Source organism: Sminthopsis crassicaudata, chromosome 3, assembly GCF_048593235.1.
Source record: "Sminthopsis crassicaudata isolate SCR6 chromosome 3, ASM4859323v1, whole genome shotgun sequence".
Classification (NCBI taxonomy): domain Eukaryota; kingdom Metazoa; phylum Chordata; class Mammalia; order Dasyuromorphia; family Dasyuridae; genus Sminthopsis; species Sminthopsis crassicaudata.
In genome coordinates this window covers 364449809-364468171 of record NC_133619.1, presented here as the reverse complement: position 1 = coordinate 364468171, position 18363 = coordinate 364449809, and the positions used below count along the sequence as shown (strand labels likewise).

General features: G+C 33.9%; 1 protein-coding gene across 2 annotated transcripts in view; it reads left to right on the top strand.

Annotated features, from left to right (window-relative positions):
- EPB41L5 (erythrocyte membrane protein band 4.1 like 5) overlaps window positions 1-18363 on the top strand; it is a 127205-nt gene that overhangs the window by 56621 nt on the left and 52221 nt on the right. For both annotated transcript variants that reach the window (XM_074301804.1, XM_074301805.1), the window contains exons 4-11: window positions 4534-4576; window positions 5696-5774; window positions 8170-8214; window positions 8592-8644; window positions 12237-12357; window positions 12467-12554; window positions 13523-13611; window positions 14701-14770. In XM_074301804.1, coding sequence (XP_074157905.1) covers window positions 4534-4576; window positions 5696-5774; window positions 8170-8214; window positions 8592-8644; window positions 12237-12357; window positions 12467-12554; window positions 13523-13611; window positions 14701-14770 — 588 coding nt within the window. The remainder of the gene's footprint in view (window positions 1-4533; window positions 4577-5695; window positions 5775-8169; window positions 8215-8591; window positions 8645-12236; window positions 12358-12466; window positions 12555-13522; window positions 13612-14700; window positions 14771-18363) is intronic.

Below are 18363 nucleotides of genomic sequence, written 5' to 3'. Positions count from 1 at the left end.
CTTTAGGTAACCTGAATGGGACTCCTTTAGTATCCCTCTCATGTTGTGAAGGTGCTACCCCCATTTGGAGTTTCAATGAAGTTACCGGAAAACTTAGCTGTGATCTCTACTGTTGGAACAGATATTCAAATTAATGAAATTATAGATTCAATTGAGAATTTTAATATTCATGAAAGCCAGCTTTTAGTTTATATTGTGCAGTTATTGATTATTTCCAGATAATCAATAAGGTCTAGATCAAATAAATAAGGTGAATGTTTTTATAATATAAAGTATATACACAGTAGATGTCTCCAGGCAAGTTATTTAACCTTTCAGGTAGGTAGTTCTGTAAAACTCTTGAGTTGTAGACTATTTTTAGATTTAGATCACAGAGATGAAATCACATTCAGTCTGGTCCCCCCAAAACATGAAGGACAATGTAATCTAAAAAGTTTTTGTTGTCTCTTAGCAAAACATTAATAGATTTCTATTAATAGATTTTAATAGATTTCTGTAGGGTTGTAAATCGTCTTATGCACATCTCCTTTGATGCTTAGCAACTTTATGTAGTAGGGAAATATAGCCCCACTTTTATAGGTAAGGAAACATTTTAGACAAGTGGTATTGAAGGTTACACAGCATGTGGATGGTAAAAGACAGCATCATATAGTAGATAGCATTAGATTTGGAGTCAGAGGGTTTGTACGGGTTTTAATTCCAACTCTGCCACTTAGCCCTGTGATCTTAGGCAAGCTCCTTCCCCTCCTTAATCCTGATTTCTCATCTGCAAAGATGAGGATGCTGGGTTGAATGCATGAGGTCCCTTCTAGCACTAAATATAACTCAAACCCGGGTTTTTTAGACCTGGAAGTCAGGGGTTCTTCTTTAAAGTCAATTTAAAGTATTGCTCTATTTAAAGTCGTGTGATGATTCTCTTTTTTTTATAAGAAAGAATATCACCATTTTTTGAATTAAATAGTTTGTCTATAGGAATCAATCACCCAAGTCAAATTGTACAGAATTTTCTTGTGATTCTTTGTTTCTTTTTAAAGGCTGAGTAAATAATGGGAAGCTGTTTATATACTTGGGAGGACTGACCTTGCTTGGCTGGCTTTGGGGGCTCTTTGACCATGGAGGTTTAATCCTTTGATTTCAATTATTATTCCTGTCCTGCTAGGTGGGATTAATGGTGATATGCTTGGAGCTATCAGCATTGTAATGTGTGGTCGTTCAGATATTCATTCAACTGTAGTTTGTCAGAGTTGGTTGATCTCTGACCTCTTATCATATTACATCTTCTGAATTGGCTAGACTTAAAATTTTTTTTTTCTTTGCTAGATATTGGAATTTAGTGATTTGCCCAGGGTCATAGAAGATATTCTGGACATGATTAGTATTAATACTTGGACCCTTCCCCCTTCAAGTTAAAAGTTTCAGGTTTCTAAAACATTTTATTGAATATTTTGTTTTAATACACCTACAATTCCCAAGATATCTCTAACCTCCCCACTCCCAGAGAGCCATTTAGTATAACAAAGAATAAAAGGAGGGAAAAATATCAACCAAAATAATTCTAAATCAGTCTGACACACCCTTAATTCTTCACTCCTACAAAGATCATCAGGGAGATAGTGGTTACTGGGTGAATGTTGCCCTAGATGGCATCCAGAGGCACATTGGTTGGAGTAAAGGTCCTATGAGTCATGAGGACTTGGGTCCAAATTTTGCCTCAGACACTTGACATTTACTAGCTGTGTGTCCCTGGACAAGTCACATAACTCCAAAAATCTTGCAAGAAAGGAATTGCACTAGAATATAAAGACAAATGGCACAACTAAAACAAAACTTAAGAACACAGATCTGATAAGACATCTTCTAATGTCTTCTGAATTGGCAAGATTTTTAAAAATTTATTTTTATTTTGAGGCTGTTGGGATTAAGTGACTTGGCCAGAGTCATACAACTAGTAAGTGTTAAGTATATAAGGCCAAATTTGAACTCAAGATCTCCTGATTCCTCTGGACGTAAGGACTGGTGCTTTATTTTATTGTGTCATCTAGTTGCCCTTGATTTAACTTTTTAAAAGAAAAATTTCTAAAATACAATAAATGCTTTGTCTCTAAAAAGTTACATGGCTTTTAAAAAAATCTAGTTTGCTTTGTATTTCCTTAATAATTTCTGGTGTTTCTATGAAGAAAACTAAATGATATTGTGGTTTTTAAATTTTTTATTTTGGAGATTCTCTGAAAAGAGTAAAGACTAATGATAAAATCAGGAATAAACTGATCTTCAGGAATATAACCAAAAGTACAATATTCTGTCCTAGGGAATTATCTTTTTGTGGTTGTGTTAAAATAATAGGAGAAATTGAATTTTCAAGATGTAATGAATGTTTCATTGATTAAAGAATCAGCATACTAAGTTTTAGTTATGGGACTTACCTTCATTATTTGGGAGGAAAAAAAACCCAACTTCAGTTTAGTTACTATGTATACAGTGTGTAATTTGGGAGTGTTGTGATTATGGTGTACTTATTTCTTTAAAACAAATAAGCAAGGAATTCATTCTAGAATGTGAGCTTATCACACTTCAGAACTCATTAAGCTGTATAAGTCATTTTAGTTTAGGCCAGTGTGAGTTTTTAAATAATCAGTTTGTCAGAAATGAGATTAAAGTAAGGTTTATTCATTTTAAGATGGTATAATGAAGGAAGATGGAACACATAGGGTTCCAGAGGATATATAACTTCATGGTTAGAATGAGAGGCCTTAATCTTTAGGTATAATATAAAAGCAAGTCCTAAAGACACTGACTTAAGGAAAGTACTCTCAGTGCCTGTCTCTGAGCTCTAAACCGCTTGGGTCTGGAATGTGGAGGAGATGAAAGAAAACAGACTTGAGAATAAGCAAACATGAACTCCCAGCCTTTCTGTAAGAAAATGTCACTGAGAATTCTCCCACTTCTGAATTCAGTTTTATATTCTAGTGTTTAAGTCTCTGAAGGCTTAGTGTTTTCTTGAGGTAGAGAAGAATGATGATAGTAGAGAAAAGAAATCATTTTTTATCTGTCAGCCTTTCTTTTGTGATAGAACTTTATATCTTGAAAACACTGGCCTTTTCTCTCTTCATTTTTGATATAGCAAATTTCTGGTGGTTAATTTGAATAGCAGGGTAAAATTAAAGGAAGATTACTGAAAGTAAAAGGAAATGTAAATATGTAAAGCCACTCCAACTATAACTATTTCCCTTTAAAAAAAGGAAGACAAAAACTTGGTCTCAAATACTTGCCACTGTCTTGATTAATATTTATATAGTTAGTACTTCATTTGTAGAACTTTATCAATCAGTTATTTACTAAGTATCTTATAATGTGACCTCAAAACAATCTAGTGAGGTGTATATAGGGTTGTTTTTTTTCCCCATAAATTAAGAAATTGAAGCATCATTCTGCTGCCCCAAAATCTTTGGCACCTCTTTATTCCTTTATTGCTTTTTTTGTATAAATATAAATATAAATAATCTTCAACCTGACATTTAGAACTCTTTGTACTCTGGCTCTAGTCTACCTATTCAGCATTAATATTTTTATCCTTTTAGAGTTCTTAGCTTCTGTTAAGATTCAAGTCAGTTGGATCTTCTCAGCTTTTTCTTATACTCCTAGTTATTAGTACCCTCTATCTCCACAAATTATCTTGTATTTATTTATTTATGTAGATGTTGTATCTTCTTCCAGTAGAATTAGAGCCCTTTGAGGTCAAAGACTATATTCCAGAAATCTTTATGTGGATATAATAGATACCTTCCCATATATGTTTGAGACATATTGTATTAAATTGGCAATTCTTCCAAGACCTGAAAACAGTGGAATTGAAAGTGTACAAAGCAGTCCAGTTCTTGATTATGGTACCAAAATGATATTTTAAGAAAGTGCTCAAAGCACCTGACAGTTGGTTTAGAATGGGACCTTTGAGTCCATACATCAGAACAGTTTTGTGATAAGGCTGCTCGGACATTTAATAGGTATGTGGGCCTCTGTGTATCTAGTCATATTTTTCTCACCTATGGTCATAAGAAGGGGGAACTACCAATGAGCTAGGATTCTAGAAAGGAAAAAGAAGTTAAGATTTTTGGGGAGGGGAGAGTGGAGCAATTCATAGCAAGGGGTTTTTATTCTAAATCTGGTCAAAATCATAATTTAAAATGGCAAAGGATCAAAGAGTGCACACAAAAGAAAAATATCTTATGTTTTTCTGTTTTAAAACATATTACAAAAGTGTCTAATATTTGGCCAGAAAAGAAAGAAATGATTAGATCACAGACATTGAATCAAATGAATATGAAGATGAATTTTTTTGACTTTTGATCTTAATATGACTATATTTATGTCAGTGTGAAGATTGATACTAAGCTTCACTTGCATTAACAGCAATCTTAAAAGTAAAACATTAACTATTATTAAAAGGAGTTTTTGTCTTTCCTAAGAAATAAATTATGAGGTAAATAGTAGATATTTTTAATTGTCCAAGACTTACAATTTTATTTTTTCTTTCAGCACTGGTTAGACAGTACAAAAAGCATCAAAAAGCAAGTTAAAAGTAAGTATTTTATAAAAAATTCTGTTGGTGAAACTTTGGAACTCAATTTGTTTTCTAGAATTCATGAATTCCAAGAATATACTCTTACTAGGAGAAACAAGGTATAGCATATTTGAAATCATCCTGAATCCTTTTCTTTCTTCGTCTTTATTTTTATAGCATGATCACAGAAGGTAATGCCTGTAATACTTCATTAATCCTGGCTGAGCAATGGAAATCTTTTGGTTGAGGAGGGGAAAGGAAAGAAGAAGTAGTAGGAAGGAGGGAAGTCCCTTATTAGAAAGATGATTTTCTTAGAACTGTTGTAAAAGTCACTCAGGAAAGATAAAAATGTGAGATTGCTATCTAGTAATTTCTTTCCCTCTTCCTCTTATCCCTCCTTCCATCACTCCTTCCTTCCCTTTTCTCCCTCTTTCCATCTCCATCCCCTTTTCCTTCCTTTTCCCCCTCCAATTGTTCATGCTGGAAATTTTCCTTTTGGTTTCATGTAGTATTTATAATTTCAAAATAGCTTCAGAGATATTTTTATTAATTTTTTTTAAATCAAGAATAACAAATTGAAAACAACTTAAAAGATAAAATTTTGATTTGTACTAAACATAGGGAAAAAGACAGGCACTAATACAGAATTTATTCTATGTTCTGTAACTTCAGGCTTCATATGTATCTTTTAAAAAATAATAAAATCTCGAAGAAAATTTCCTTCAGTTGGAATAAGTTTATGTAGGAGAAATTGCCATGAACATTCCTAAGTGCCTGATGAATGTAGACCAGCAGGAGTCTAGGGCAGTAACTAAGTACGTTGTCAAGATATAAAACTCTTGTATAATTTATGGAGCTCTGACATATTAAGGTTATCGTACAATAATTTGCAAAACAAACTGATTTTTAATGCAAGAGGTTTGTGAAATAATGACTTTATTAGCAAATGCTATTTTGTGTCATTGTTCTTAAACATATTAGCACTTAAATTTAGTAATAGAATTCAAACATGAAAAGGATATCCATTTTTGCACAAGACTCACTGGTTCTTCCAAATCTAGAGATAAAACTAATAATTCTGACTTGATGGGGAGACTAACAGGTTGTTTGTTTTGTTTTTTCCCCCACTTTCCCTAGTTGGTTCACCATATTGTCTACATCTCCGTGTTAAATTTTACTCCTCAGAACCAAACAATCTTCGTGAAGAGCTGACAAGGTAATGAATCTACAAGTATTCGTGATTTCTGTTGCAAAAATTGTAATAGGATGACCTTGCTTATGTCCAAGATTTTCCAATAGTCCTGATTTCAGAATTTAGCTTTCCTTTGTTCTCTTCTGGTCTTCTAGAATTATTTTGAGTTTCAAGGAGTAACTGGGAAAAGTGATTTTTTCTTTTCTTGGCTAGGGAAGTAAATGGAGAACTAGAACAAAACTCCCGTTAAAAGGTCATGAATTTTTATTGTCTTTAACCTTCCATCAATATTCTTAGGCCTCACTACTCACTCTAGTAGATGATGAATGGGAAGTCCTATATGTCTGTTGTTAATAAACTGAAAATATTTGGTTTGAATATTTGAATGCATTTTAAACAATTTACACAAATTAAACACAAGACTGTCCTGGCTAGCCTATCTTTGCAAAAAAAGATCATGCAGGGAACAATGTGAGAGCATCAAAAGAAACTGAATTTGTAATTAATTTTGTGTAAGATTAGAATTGGATCTGACTTTTTGCTGAGTTGATTTCCTAAGAAAGTATTGTGGGTTTCCAGCCAAGAATGTTTTATTTATTGGTTTAAGATTGGAAGAGAAGTATGATAAGGCTGTATATTGTTATACTATGTATTTATGTGCTAAATACATCATGTGGAATACCAGGCTGGATAAATTACAAGCCAGAATTAAGGTTTCAGAAATATTCTATCTAAAAATCTACAGAGAGAACTGATAACAGTGAATACAAATTGAATTGTTAATTTGGTCACTTTATTTTTCTTGCCTTGTGTGTGTGTGTGTGTGTGTGTGTGTGTGTGTGTGTGTGTGTGTGTGTGTGTGTGTGAGATGGCTTGTATGGAAGTATGTTTTATATGATTTAATATGTATAGTTAATATTTCTTGTCTTCTCAGTGGATTAGGGGCAGAACTGGAAGGAGGAAGGAAAATTGGAATTTAAAATTTAAATTAAAAAAAAAAATTAAAAAAACAACCTTGGGCGCAAGGTTTACTATCCCCATTTTAGAGAGAAGGAAACTGAGGTAGACATCAGTTAAGTGGCTTGCCCAGGGTCATACAGTTAAGGTATGTCTTTGAACTCAGGATTTTTTGGGACTCCAAACCTTGTATTGTATCTGTCAGCTAGCTTCCTCTACCACCAGCTAATAATTCCTTATTTACTCTTTGGTTGTCATTCATCTATGCAATATGTAACTTGTGTGTGCCCTGTTATTTTGTACATACTCCCTCCCCCTAACGCCCCATTACAGTCTGAGCTCTTTAAGACCAGAGGCTGTTTTTAAATTTCATTGTCTCTCTAGCACTTAGCTAACTGTCTGGCACAAAAGTCTGTTTGATTTTTTTTTTTTTTTTTTTTTTTTTTTTTTAAGAAAAGAAACAGTATACTCTGAAGTGGCTGCAGCAAAACAGTACTGGGTGATGTCAGTCACAGTTACTGCTAGAGTTTATAAGTTTAGAAAATTCATTTGTTTCAGAGTATTTGGAGTTGCCTCCTGACTTTTGATTTCTTTCTACACTCTTATGGTTAATGTTGTAGTGTTCCCTGTTTTATATTTTGGCCATAAAGTTGGGAGAATATCTCTCAAGATTGATCCCTAAAGTTTTAGCTTCTCCTTTATTAGGCAGTGAAAAAAAAAATGCCATCAAATCACAGCTATTCATTTTTATTCATGACATTTTAATTAGAAGAAGGTGATCATCTCTTTTAATAAGAAACTTTACCAGATCATAGACATGTTTTGACAGCCTGCTCTGATCCTTTGGGAAGGGGGTATAAAGGTGGAGTGGACAATCCATTAGTCAACAATGCCCTCATATTTCTACGTCTTTCATTCATAAAATGAGATAAAAATAAAGATGATTATGTAGCAAATAGCAAATTAGATGCTTGATTATGGAATCAGTTCCTTGATTTAGAAGACTAAAATATACTGCTAATAACTTTTACTAAAATAATTGTTCCTGTCTCTTCCTGGAAGAGACAAAAACTTGAAATAAATGTATTTCCTTAAAAGTAAAAGATTTTCATTTTACTATTATTCTTAGCAGAACATGTACATGATTTGAAGATTTGCTCATTACATCCTGTTAAGCACATTTTCTAAGGTAACTCAGAGGCAATACCATTCAGGAATCTTAAGAAATAGATATGGTTTCTAAGAAACAGGGTTCAGATTCCAGCTTTATGGGATCTTGAGCCAGTCATAGAGCTTCTTTAGCTCTCAGTTTCCTCATCTGATCCTCTTTTAGTGTATCCAGACTTCTTTTAAAAATGTTTATTCTTTGATAAGGATGTTTCTCTTCCACTAGGGCATAGGATTATTGCTTAGTAGAAAAAATACTTGAATGATGCTAATTGTTGGCCTTTCCTTTTTCTAGGTATTTATTTGTTCTTCAGTTAAAACAAGATATTCTCAGTGGAAAGTAAGTACTAGTTACTTGAATTATATGGTGGTTCTTTTATGCTTTCAGAAAACAATATTTATGGAAAACCACTGTTCTTAATTTATATGTCATGGACTTGTTTGGCAGACTGTTAAAGCCTATGGATCACATTTTAGAACCATTTTTTCAAATACATTAGATAAAAATTTGTTGGATTATAAAAGAAACCAGTTTTACTAATATTTAGCTAAATTTTGGGGAGAAATAAACCACAAGTTTAATCACCTAGGTTAAGAACCTCTGATATAGAAATTATTTTCCATGTCTATTGTTTGTTACATTTTGCTCCTTCAACCTTCCCAAAAATTTACATTTAAAGAAGCTCATTTTTAAACAAGTTACTATTTTGATTTCAGATTGGAATGTCCTTTTGATACAGCAGTCCAGTTGGCAGCTTATACATTGCAAGGTGGGCTATTCTTATATCATAAAGGCTATCTTATGTTAGTCTTTTTGGTTGTCATTTATGTCAAGGAATTTAAAGAGAAAGCAGCAGAGAATCTGTAAGAAATTGGATACTAAAAGCCATATTTTATTTTCACTTCTGACATGTGTTTAAGGATAGTAACTTCTTTGCTTTCAGCAACTTTATCTGCCTCTATTCCCTTTGTTTTTTTGTTTTTCTCCAAAGTGGGCTAGGGAAAAAAAAGGAGTAAGGTAAGAGGGGGAACATACTTATTTTGTTATTATGGTATAGATTTATAGCAATAGCAAAGTAAATAACAGTAGTTGTCCCATATCCATTATATCCATGGTTTCAGTTATCTGAGGCCAACAGTGAATTTCAGGATAGGATTCAGGGTAAAGGGATGACCACTCATGGAGGGAGGGCATACAGTTCAAAGACCTGTGGGGATTGGAGTCAGACATGTGTTACCTGAATTTGAAAGATCAGAAGACACGCCTGTGGGTGGGTGGGCAGAGTAGGGCAATGGCCTCCTCTTGGCACTAGAGTTCTCAAGTTCCAAATCTAATGGTAGTGGTGATGGTATTTTCGAGAGAATGTAGAGGGGATGGAGTACTGAGTCAAGAAGAAGCAAGAATGGAAAGAGAGAGTGAGAAACAGAGAGAGTACAGTACTGTTCAATTCAGTTAACATAAGTATTAAAAGTTAAAGCTAAATTGTCTATTGAAGATGTGGTAATATCCATGGTTTCATTGACCAAAACCCATGGGGATCTTGGAACATACATATCCCTTGCAGATAAGGAGGTACTACTATGTAGTTTATTTTAAGAAGCAAAGTGTAATAATTCAAAACTAAGACTTTTATAATATGTTGTATATAATCAAGATTTATCTTGTAGTTTGTCTTTTAATTACAAGTGCTCTGGAACAACTGTTTGTTTTGTTAGATTTACAGCAATTCCAGACCACATTTCTGTCATCCTGGTATTTAGTACATACATCTCTGACATACTTTCTCTGTATTTAAACTCATAGGGATATAACTATGTGAGTTTGTAAAAGTTCCTTGCTAGATTAGTCTAGTGGAATTGAGCTTTAAGTTAAGAAGAGTTGGTTATTTTCTGTTTTAAAGTCCAAAATAGCAAAAGGAGAACAAAGTACATTTTTGTTCTTAAGGATTGGTTTGGGGCAGTTAGGTGGTACAGTGGATAGAGCACCAGCCCTGAAGTCAGAAGGACCTGAGTTCAAATCTGGTCTCAGACACTTAATACTTCCTAACTGTGTATCCCTAAGCAAGTCACTTAACCCCCAATTGCCTCCCCCCCCCCCAAAAAAAAAAAAAAAAAGAATTGGTTCTATTTTTCTCTACCAGAAGACCTTCTGATGTTCCCGGGATGATAGTCTGGTGGGAGAATAATGCTCCAGATCATAGGGCCAAGTTTTAAAGCCAAATGGGAGAGCCTAGTGTTAATTTAGTCTATCTTTTTCATTTTATAGATGAGGAAATGGACAAAAGAAAGTAGTTACATGCTCAGATTTATTGAAGTACTAAGTATCAGAGGCTTCTAACTCAATCTCTCCCATATTTCTATAATTCCATGTTAATTTAAAAAGATGGTATGAAAATGATCAGTTGACATTTTTTTTTCGGCAGTTTATATTAATTTTTTTTTTAATCTAAATTTACTTAATGCTTGGGAAAGACAAGAACTTTTATTGATTATGGGATAAAACTAGATGGCTTTTTTAATGATAAGGATTAGCTTTTTAGGATTACCTAGTCTCAAAGTTATAAGGTTGTTGCAAATTAAGTTTCATATTTTCTGAAGCTTAATTGTTTGAGTTCTCTTGTATCAAAATAGGCTGGGACTAAGTTGCTATGTGGCTATTATCTAACCCATAGCTTTTTAAAGTATTAGTTGCAATTATTAGCAACCCATCTTAGAAGGTTTCTCTTCTTTTAATTTATGCATTTCTGTGCTTCAGTTTTTCTGCCTGTAAGGGGAAATAGTTAAATCTTGAGACAGAGTGCTTTATAGAATTATTGAAAGATTTTTAAAGAGACTGAAGGCAGGTCTGACAAAGTATTTTTTGCATTAATTACTACTTTTTAATCTTTTTTTAGTCTCTCGTAAATATTATATACTTATATATTATAGGCTCATTGATGGTAGGAGTTGTATCTTACACTTTTTTGCATATATTTGTAATTTTATTATTGAGATTTTACTAGAAAATATCATAATTACAGATCAACCTTTCCCAACCCCCTATACTTTAGTTCAGGGGTTCTCAAACTACAGCCTGCAGGCCAGATGTGGCCCGCTAAGGACATTTATGGGGCCCGAGAGGTTATGGCAAATGGGCTGAGGGGTGGAGACAGAATGTGAGTTTTTGTTTTTACTATAGTCCAGCCCTCCAATAGTCTGAGGGACAGTGAACTGGCCCCCTATTAAAAAGTTTGAGGACCACTGCTGTAGTTTATACGTTTTTATCTTAAATTGCTCTGGCTTTCAGCTGATAGACCCAGTTGAAACTTTTCTAGCTTGATATCACTTCCCAATGTTAACTCCTCACCATTATGAGATATCAGTATAGGACTTTAGAATCATATTAGCTATAATAGACTCTTAGTAAATATTCTCTGATTCATCAGTTATATACAAGAAATTAAAAAGAGATGCTTTGGCTAGCAGAAAGGAGATGCAGGAGCTAAACGCAGGATAAAGGAAACTGGATGATTCAGAAATGCCAGTCATAGGACTGCTAGGTGGCACAGTGGATAGAGCAGCAGCCCTGAAGTCAGGAGGACCTGAATTAAAATCTGGCCTCAGACACTTAACACTTCCTAGCTGTGTGATCGTGGGCAAGTCACTTAACCACAAATTGCCTCAGCAAAAACAAAACAAAACAAAACAAATACCAGACATGAACATAATAGAGTGACAATCTCTATAGTCACTCTGTACTTCTTTGACTCCCAGGTGTTCTTTTTCTGGGCTGTGAAGTTGGTGAGATTGGTGTTTACCATGAGCTATATGTGGAGGGGACCATCAAGATCTTTAAGGCCAATCAGGAGAGAGCTTTCTACCAAGAGGACTGGAGCAGTAATTGAGTGCACCCTGATCCCTGAGCATAATAATCTTGCCCTAAGAAACCAGCATGCTGCTAACTCTCCCAGTTCCCATTGTGGAAACTAGCTCTTGTAGTCACCCTGAGGCTATGGGATGGGATGCATCTTGAGAAACCTCTTCACTTTTCTGTCATTCATGGAAATCATCTCTATATAACTTTATAAATGAGGAAGTTAACTGATTGGTGTCCAGAAAAGCTTAATGGCTTAATTAAGATAATCAAACCTAAATTCAGGACTAGAGTATTCACCTTGGGCCTGGCAGGGATAAATGAATTCTTAGAAAAGAACTTTTCTTGATAAAATATGAATAGTACAAGAAATCATCGAAATTCTTCAAGTCAATTGACAGGCATCAACCTTTTACTACATGTAAAGAAACAGCATGATTTGACAGAAAAATCCTTAATGTATCTTGTACTTAGTGAAATATAATTTTGTGTAACTTTTGCGTTTGTAGCTGAACTTGGTGACTATGATCTTGCCGAACATGGCCCTGAGCTTGTATCTGAATTCAGATTTGTGCCCATTCAGACAGAAGAGATGGAGCTAGCCATTTTTGAGAAATGGAAGGAATACAGGTATTAGCATTGGCACACATTGACCATTGTTCTCGATATACTAAATGGTTATTTATTTTGAAGCATTCTTCATGTTTTGGTGATTCCTTTTTTTCCCCTCCAATTTCAGGGGTCAAACACCAGCTCAGGCTGAGACTAACTATCTGAATAAAGCTAAATGGCTAGAAATGTATGGAGTGGATATGCATGTAGTAAAGGCAAGTGGGATCTTAAGATACTTTCTCTTTTCATGTGCCTGTTTAAGTTCTGGAATATTTTTGAATATTTAAAATAACATCACATAACTTACGAGAAATAATTACAGTGTATTGTATGTAAGCCAATTGATGTGCCTTTTTTGTTATCAAAGAACCATCTTAGATTAGGAGAGAACCATTCACAGGTTGGTTGCAGTGTGATGATATTTTTGCATTTTTGCAGACTAGCACTTTTCTAAGAGTTTGCAAAACTTCAAAGGGACTGTAATCTGCATATATGGAGGTAATACCACCCATATCCCTGAAATTATAGATCTTTGAAATATTGAATAAGTTACATGCATGTTGTATTTGAGCAGTGATTTTATATTTTAAAAAAGATAATTCCTTTGTTAATTGCCAAAATGGATTTGACATTTTAAAATCATTCTCATCACAAAATGTGAAATAATATCTAAATAATATCTAAAATCTAAATGCAGTTTTCCAAACTATAGATAAGCAAGATTAGACTGAGAGAACCTGCAGATGTTCCTCTAATTAGTTGTTGGATTTGTGAAAAGTGCTTTGAATAGGCTAATGAAAAAGCACTTATTAAGTCCTTGTTTTGGGCTTGCTTTTTTGGCCAGTTACATATTCAAACTTCTTTTGATTTTAATTCAGAAGTTACATTATTTCTGAAAACAAGATATAATGTTTTTAGTTTTGAAGGAATTTGACAAGCCAGTGAACACATAAAAACAGTTATTTTCTTCTCATTTACCAGTGTTGATTTCCTTTTAAGTTTTTTCTAATTTACATAGGGAAATAGAATATGAGAGGGCTCTGTGAAAGGTATATTTGGAATTGGTTGTTAAAGCATGTAAATGTTACAAAGAAGTAACTTGTGGTTCTAACTTTCTTCTGAAACTTATTTTACAGAGTATAGCTCTTAAAATGTTTATTTTTATCTTTTTTTTTTAACTTAGGCTCGGGATGGAAATGACTATAGTCTAGGACTTACTCCAACTGGAGTCCTTGTGTTTGAAGGAGAAACCAAAATTGGATTATTTTTTTGGTAAGTCAATTTAAAACAAATTTAACCCTATTTAAAAAACAAAAAAACTTGAATGCAATATGAACATTCCCTAATTCTTAAAAAAATATATATATACATATATATAAAGAAATGAAGTACATTAATTTGTCTTATAGGAAAAAAAAATTAGGGGCAGCTAGGTGGTGTAAAGAAAAAGAAAAAAAAAGATTTTAGGTTACAATACATTAGGATAAAGCAGCAGATTCTCAGTATATCCTTTTATTGATACAGATCTCAACTGCTTTCAAGGTGGCTTACATTCTAACAGGGAGAGAGACATACATAGCAAAATGGCCATTTTGACTACATTCCATAGCCATCTCCTTATCACCTACCATGTAGTTATACCCTGTAGCTTTGTTTTCTAGTCCAGGAGAGGATGTGTTAATTTATTTCCTTGATGTTATGCTTACCATCTAAGTAACTCCAAAGTGACCTAGACTCTAGTGAGAGTTTCTGAAGAGAGTCATGTACCTTAGCTACATGTGCTTGCAGCTACAATACAAGATGTTCTCCAGCTCAGACTTATTTTTTACAACTTTGGATAAGAATCAATTCCTTCCTTTTAGCCATTCTTTTTTTTTTTTTTTTTTTTTCCCTGAGGCAATTGGGGTCAGGTGATTTGCTTAGGGTCACACAGCTAGGAAATGTTAAGTGTCTGAGACCAGATTATCCATTCCTTTAATTCAGAATTAAGCATATGTAACTTTTACTTAGGATAAGAGAGTTCTAAAATTGGGAATGGTTTTTGAAGTCATGAAAGTTGAGTTTTCCCAATTTACAGATCAGGAAATGCTACTGCTATATTTCAGACATCTTTAAAAGTCATTCATAAGTATTTTTAACCTGCTTCTTATTTTCTTTTTCTTTTTTTTTTGAATTAGAATCAACTATTATTTTGTAAATGTGAATTTTACAATTAATGATCATATCCCTCCTTCATGGATTTTGCATTTGAAGGAGATAGCTATGAGCACACTTCAAACTTTCGGGTTTCCTTGGTTGGCTTTTCAATGTCATTTTAGTCACTGATATAATATGTCAGCCATTTGCCTCTTATTTTCATAGGCCCAAGATTACCAGATTGGATTTCAAGAAGAATAAATTAACTTTGGTGGTTGTGGAAGATGATGAACAGGTAGGAGTTGGATTTTTAAAATACTACTATGGAGCTGCAAAGTAACTTTAAAATAACCTAGTCTAGTGGTTCCCAATCGTTTCAGGTACTCAAGTGCACAGAGTTTTCTTTAAAAGAATGAACATTGTGACAAAGCACTAACTGTGCAACAGAACAAAATGGTGTTTGCATTGAAACCACATTTTATTGATAATAAGTAAAGACAATAATTCTCAGGAAACAACTTGGATATTGAGGACCCCTTTTGGTAAGCAAAATTCTCTTATCTCCCTGAGGCTCTCAGTTCATTGGTTTGGAATTACTGATCTAATCTTATTCTTTCTTTTGGGCAAATCATCCCAGAATAACTTTTCTATTAAGAAAATTATTAAATCTATGAGAAAAGTAATTGTTTCTCTTAATAATACATATTTGAGTTGTTTAAGGAACTACATTTCATGGAATCACAGATCCATCTAGTCCAAGCCCCTCATTTTATTGGCAAGAAAATGGAGGCCAGAAGGAATCTGGTCCCCAACCTGGAACTCTAGATAGAGCTATAATTCAAATTTAAGTCATCTAACTCTGGATTCTTTTCATTAGCTACCAAATATCTTCTTTAGAAAACAGTAGTAACTTACACCTACTAGATAACTGATTTCAGAAGTTTCTATTTGAGTCTATTGCTTTAATTTCTATGCCTTTTTCCTTATAAATATCTTCCCTTTTTATTGCATTGAAAGTTACATTAGTTATTTGTAGGTGTTTGTGACAACTGAGGCATTTCTCAGCTCTTTATTTTCTTAATTTCATATCTTCTCTTATGCATAATATTGGGTATTGCTACATACTGCTATTGGGTTGCTGTTGTTCATCAGTAACACTTTTCAATCATCTTCTGTTCTCTCTTTCACTCCAACCTTTGATGAAGATTTGGTCTTTCTTGCAAATACTGACCTTTCTGTGTTCTTGATCCCATCTACTGCAAGCTTGTTTGTTCAATTATTTTGTAGCCTTACCTTGTATCACCCGATTTTTCTTTCTTAGACTCTTATCTTTTTCTTCCCAGTTTTTAAGAAACTTTCACTTGGCTTAACATCCCCCTCAAAGCTGCTGTTGCAAATTCTTCATTTCTTTACCTCTCATTTATTATTCCCTTCTAAGCTGGCTTTTGACCCCAACAAGGAAAAACTGTTTCAGTTTATCAGAGCCCTCAGCCTTTTCTCAGAAATCATTCTGTTTGACGTCTTGGCAACTTTTGATATTTCTTCCTTGACTTTTGTGTTTCCTCTGTTTCTTCCTGCTTTTCAATTCCTTTTCTTTTTTTTTTTTTTTTTCTTCTATTTTTTTCTTTTTTTTTTCTTTTTTGCAATTTTTATTCATCTTTTACTCATTCCTCCAAAGCTCAATCCTGATCTCATGGGCTCATTTATAACCATGCAAATAACCTCCAAATCTGTTACATTTTAATTCTCTTCCATTTCACCCTCTCCTAATAACTACCTCCTTGCAATCTTCATCTCAGAGTCCCATAGATATTTCTGATAAAATATCTAAAGCAGGAACTCATCTTGTAACCCTCTAAATTTCCTTCTTCTCTGGACTTTTGATGTTTTTTGCTTGAGAGCAGCACTATTCTTCCAATCACCAAAAGTTGCCACCTCAACTTCTTCAGCTTTCTTCCTCTTAGTGTCTTTTTAGTTATGTACTAATTCCTTTTAATTCTCCCTTTCTTACATCTCTTGGAAGGATCATTTCTTTTTTGTTTCAGTATTCAACATCTAAAATGATAGACACTTAACAGAAGCTTGTTCATTGACAACTTGATCTGTATCTCTCCTTCTACATTCATTTAATAGCCCAGTTCAGACCCCTCTTCACTGAACTCTTGTTGTAGCTCCCAGTCAAACTTCTGGCTCCCACTTTTCCTCCTTTCCCTGTGCTGAATGTTCACGCCTCATTAAGTTACTCCTTCTCTGCCTGGCATTTAAAATTTCTCCCAGTCTGGAGCCACCCTCCCCCTCCCCCAACTTGGAGATGTTTTACATTTAGTTTTAGTCAGAGTGATCTCTGCTCCCTGATCTCAGCATTTCATCACTCATCTCCATGCTTTTGCCAGACTGTTCTCCAAAGGCTATGGAGTCCTCTGCCTCTTTATTTATATCTTTTAGAACCAATTGTTAGCTTATTATAATTAGTTAATGTGGGCACTCCTATGAGAAGCCTTTTTAGGTCCTCCTGGTTGTTACTGCTTTCTTCTAATTATCTTTTATTGATTTCCTCTAACAGAGTGTCTCCCCGGTAAGGAAGAGACCAATAGTGTTTTGTTATTCTTATATCCCCACTGTCTATGCAAGTATTTTGAATGTAGTATATATTTAATAAATATTTGTGCTTAATTGAGTAATTAACAGGAAGTTGATAATTATTTCTCAAATTAGTTTTTTATCTCTCAACTTTTGGTCAGTCCATTTGCACATAATCATGAATTGGTGTTCTGCATGCGATGAAGGAAAGATTTAGAGGCACGATACAAGAACCCAGCTATTTGGGTTCTTGTAACAGCATTTCTGTTATCTTTGTGTTTTTGAGCAAGCCCTTTATTCTTGTTAGTTTCTAGTTTCCTTATCTGTAAAATGAAATTATTGAAATATTCAATCTTTTAAGTACTTTTTCAGAGGAGTAAAATTCATATATTTCCTCAGGGCTCTAAAGAGGATTTTTGGCTCCATATAACTGACTGAATTGTGTTCAGGTGTGGTCTTAATCTTAATAGAAGTTATTTATATAACAGATAACTTGGTCATGTAAGACCTCTAAAGTTATATATGAATATAGCATATTTCAGTTTTTTTCTAGTTGAGAAATGGCAGTGGAAATTTTAAATTTTAAGGATTAGGGAATTTTCTCTTGAAATTTCTCATTTTTGGGGGCAGCTAGGTGGCACAGTGGATAGAGCACCACCCTGAATTCAGGAGGACCAGAGTTCAAATCTGGTCTCGGACACTTAACACTTTCTAGCTGTGTGACCCTGGGCAAGTCACTTAACCCGAGCTGGGGAGGAAGGGGGTATAAATAAAATTTAAAAAATAAAATGAAATTTCCCATTTTTATGATAGTCTCACAGTGAATTCCTCTTAGTCATTAGTGCCAAGAATAATTTTTTGATTTTATGCAAACCTGTACAATAAGGTCGTCTAAATTAAAACCTTCTTTTTTATTATTATTATTATAGCTTTTTATTTACAAGATATATGCATGGGTAATTTTGCAGCATTAACAGTTGCAAAACTTTTTGTTCCATTTTTTTCCCCTTCTTCCCCCCACCCTCTCACTCAGATGTCAGGTAGACCAATTTATGTTGTTAAATATGTTAAAATATATGTTAAATACAATATATGTATAATGTCCATACAATTATTTTGCTGCACAAGAAGAATTGGACTTTGAAACAGTTCACAATTAACCTGTGAAGGAAATAAAAAATGCAGGTGAACAAAAATAGAGGGATTGGGAATTCTTTGTAATGGTTCACACTCATTTCTCAGAGTTCTTTCACTGGCTGTAAGGAGAGACTGTCTTAAGAGACTTTATAGAAACCCACACCACTTACT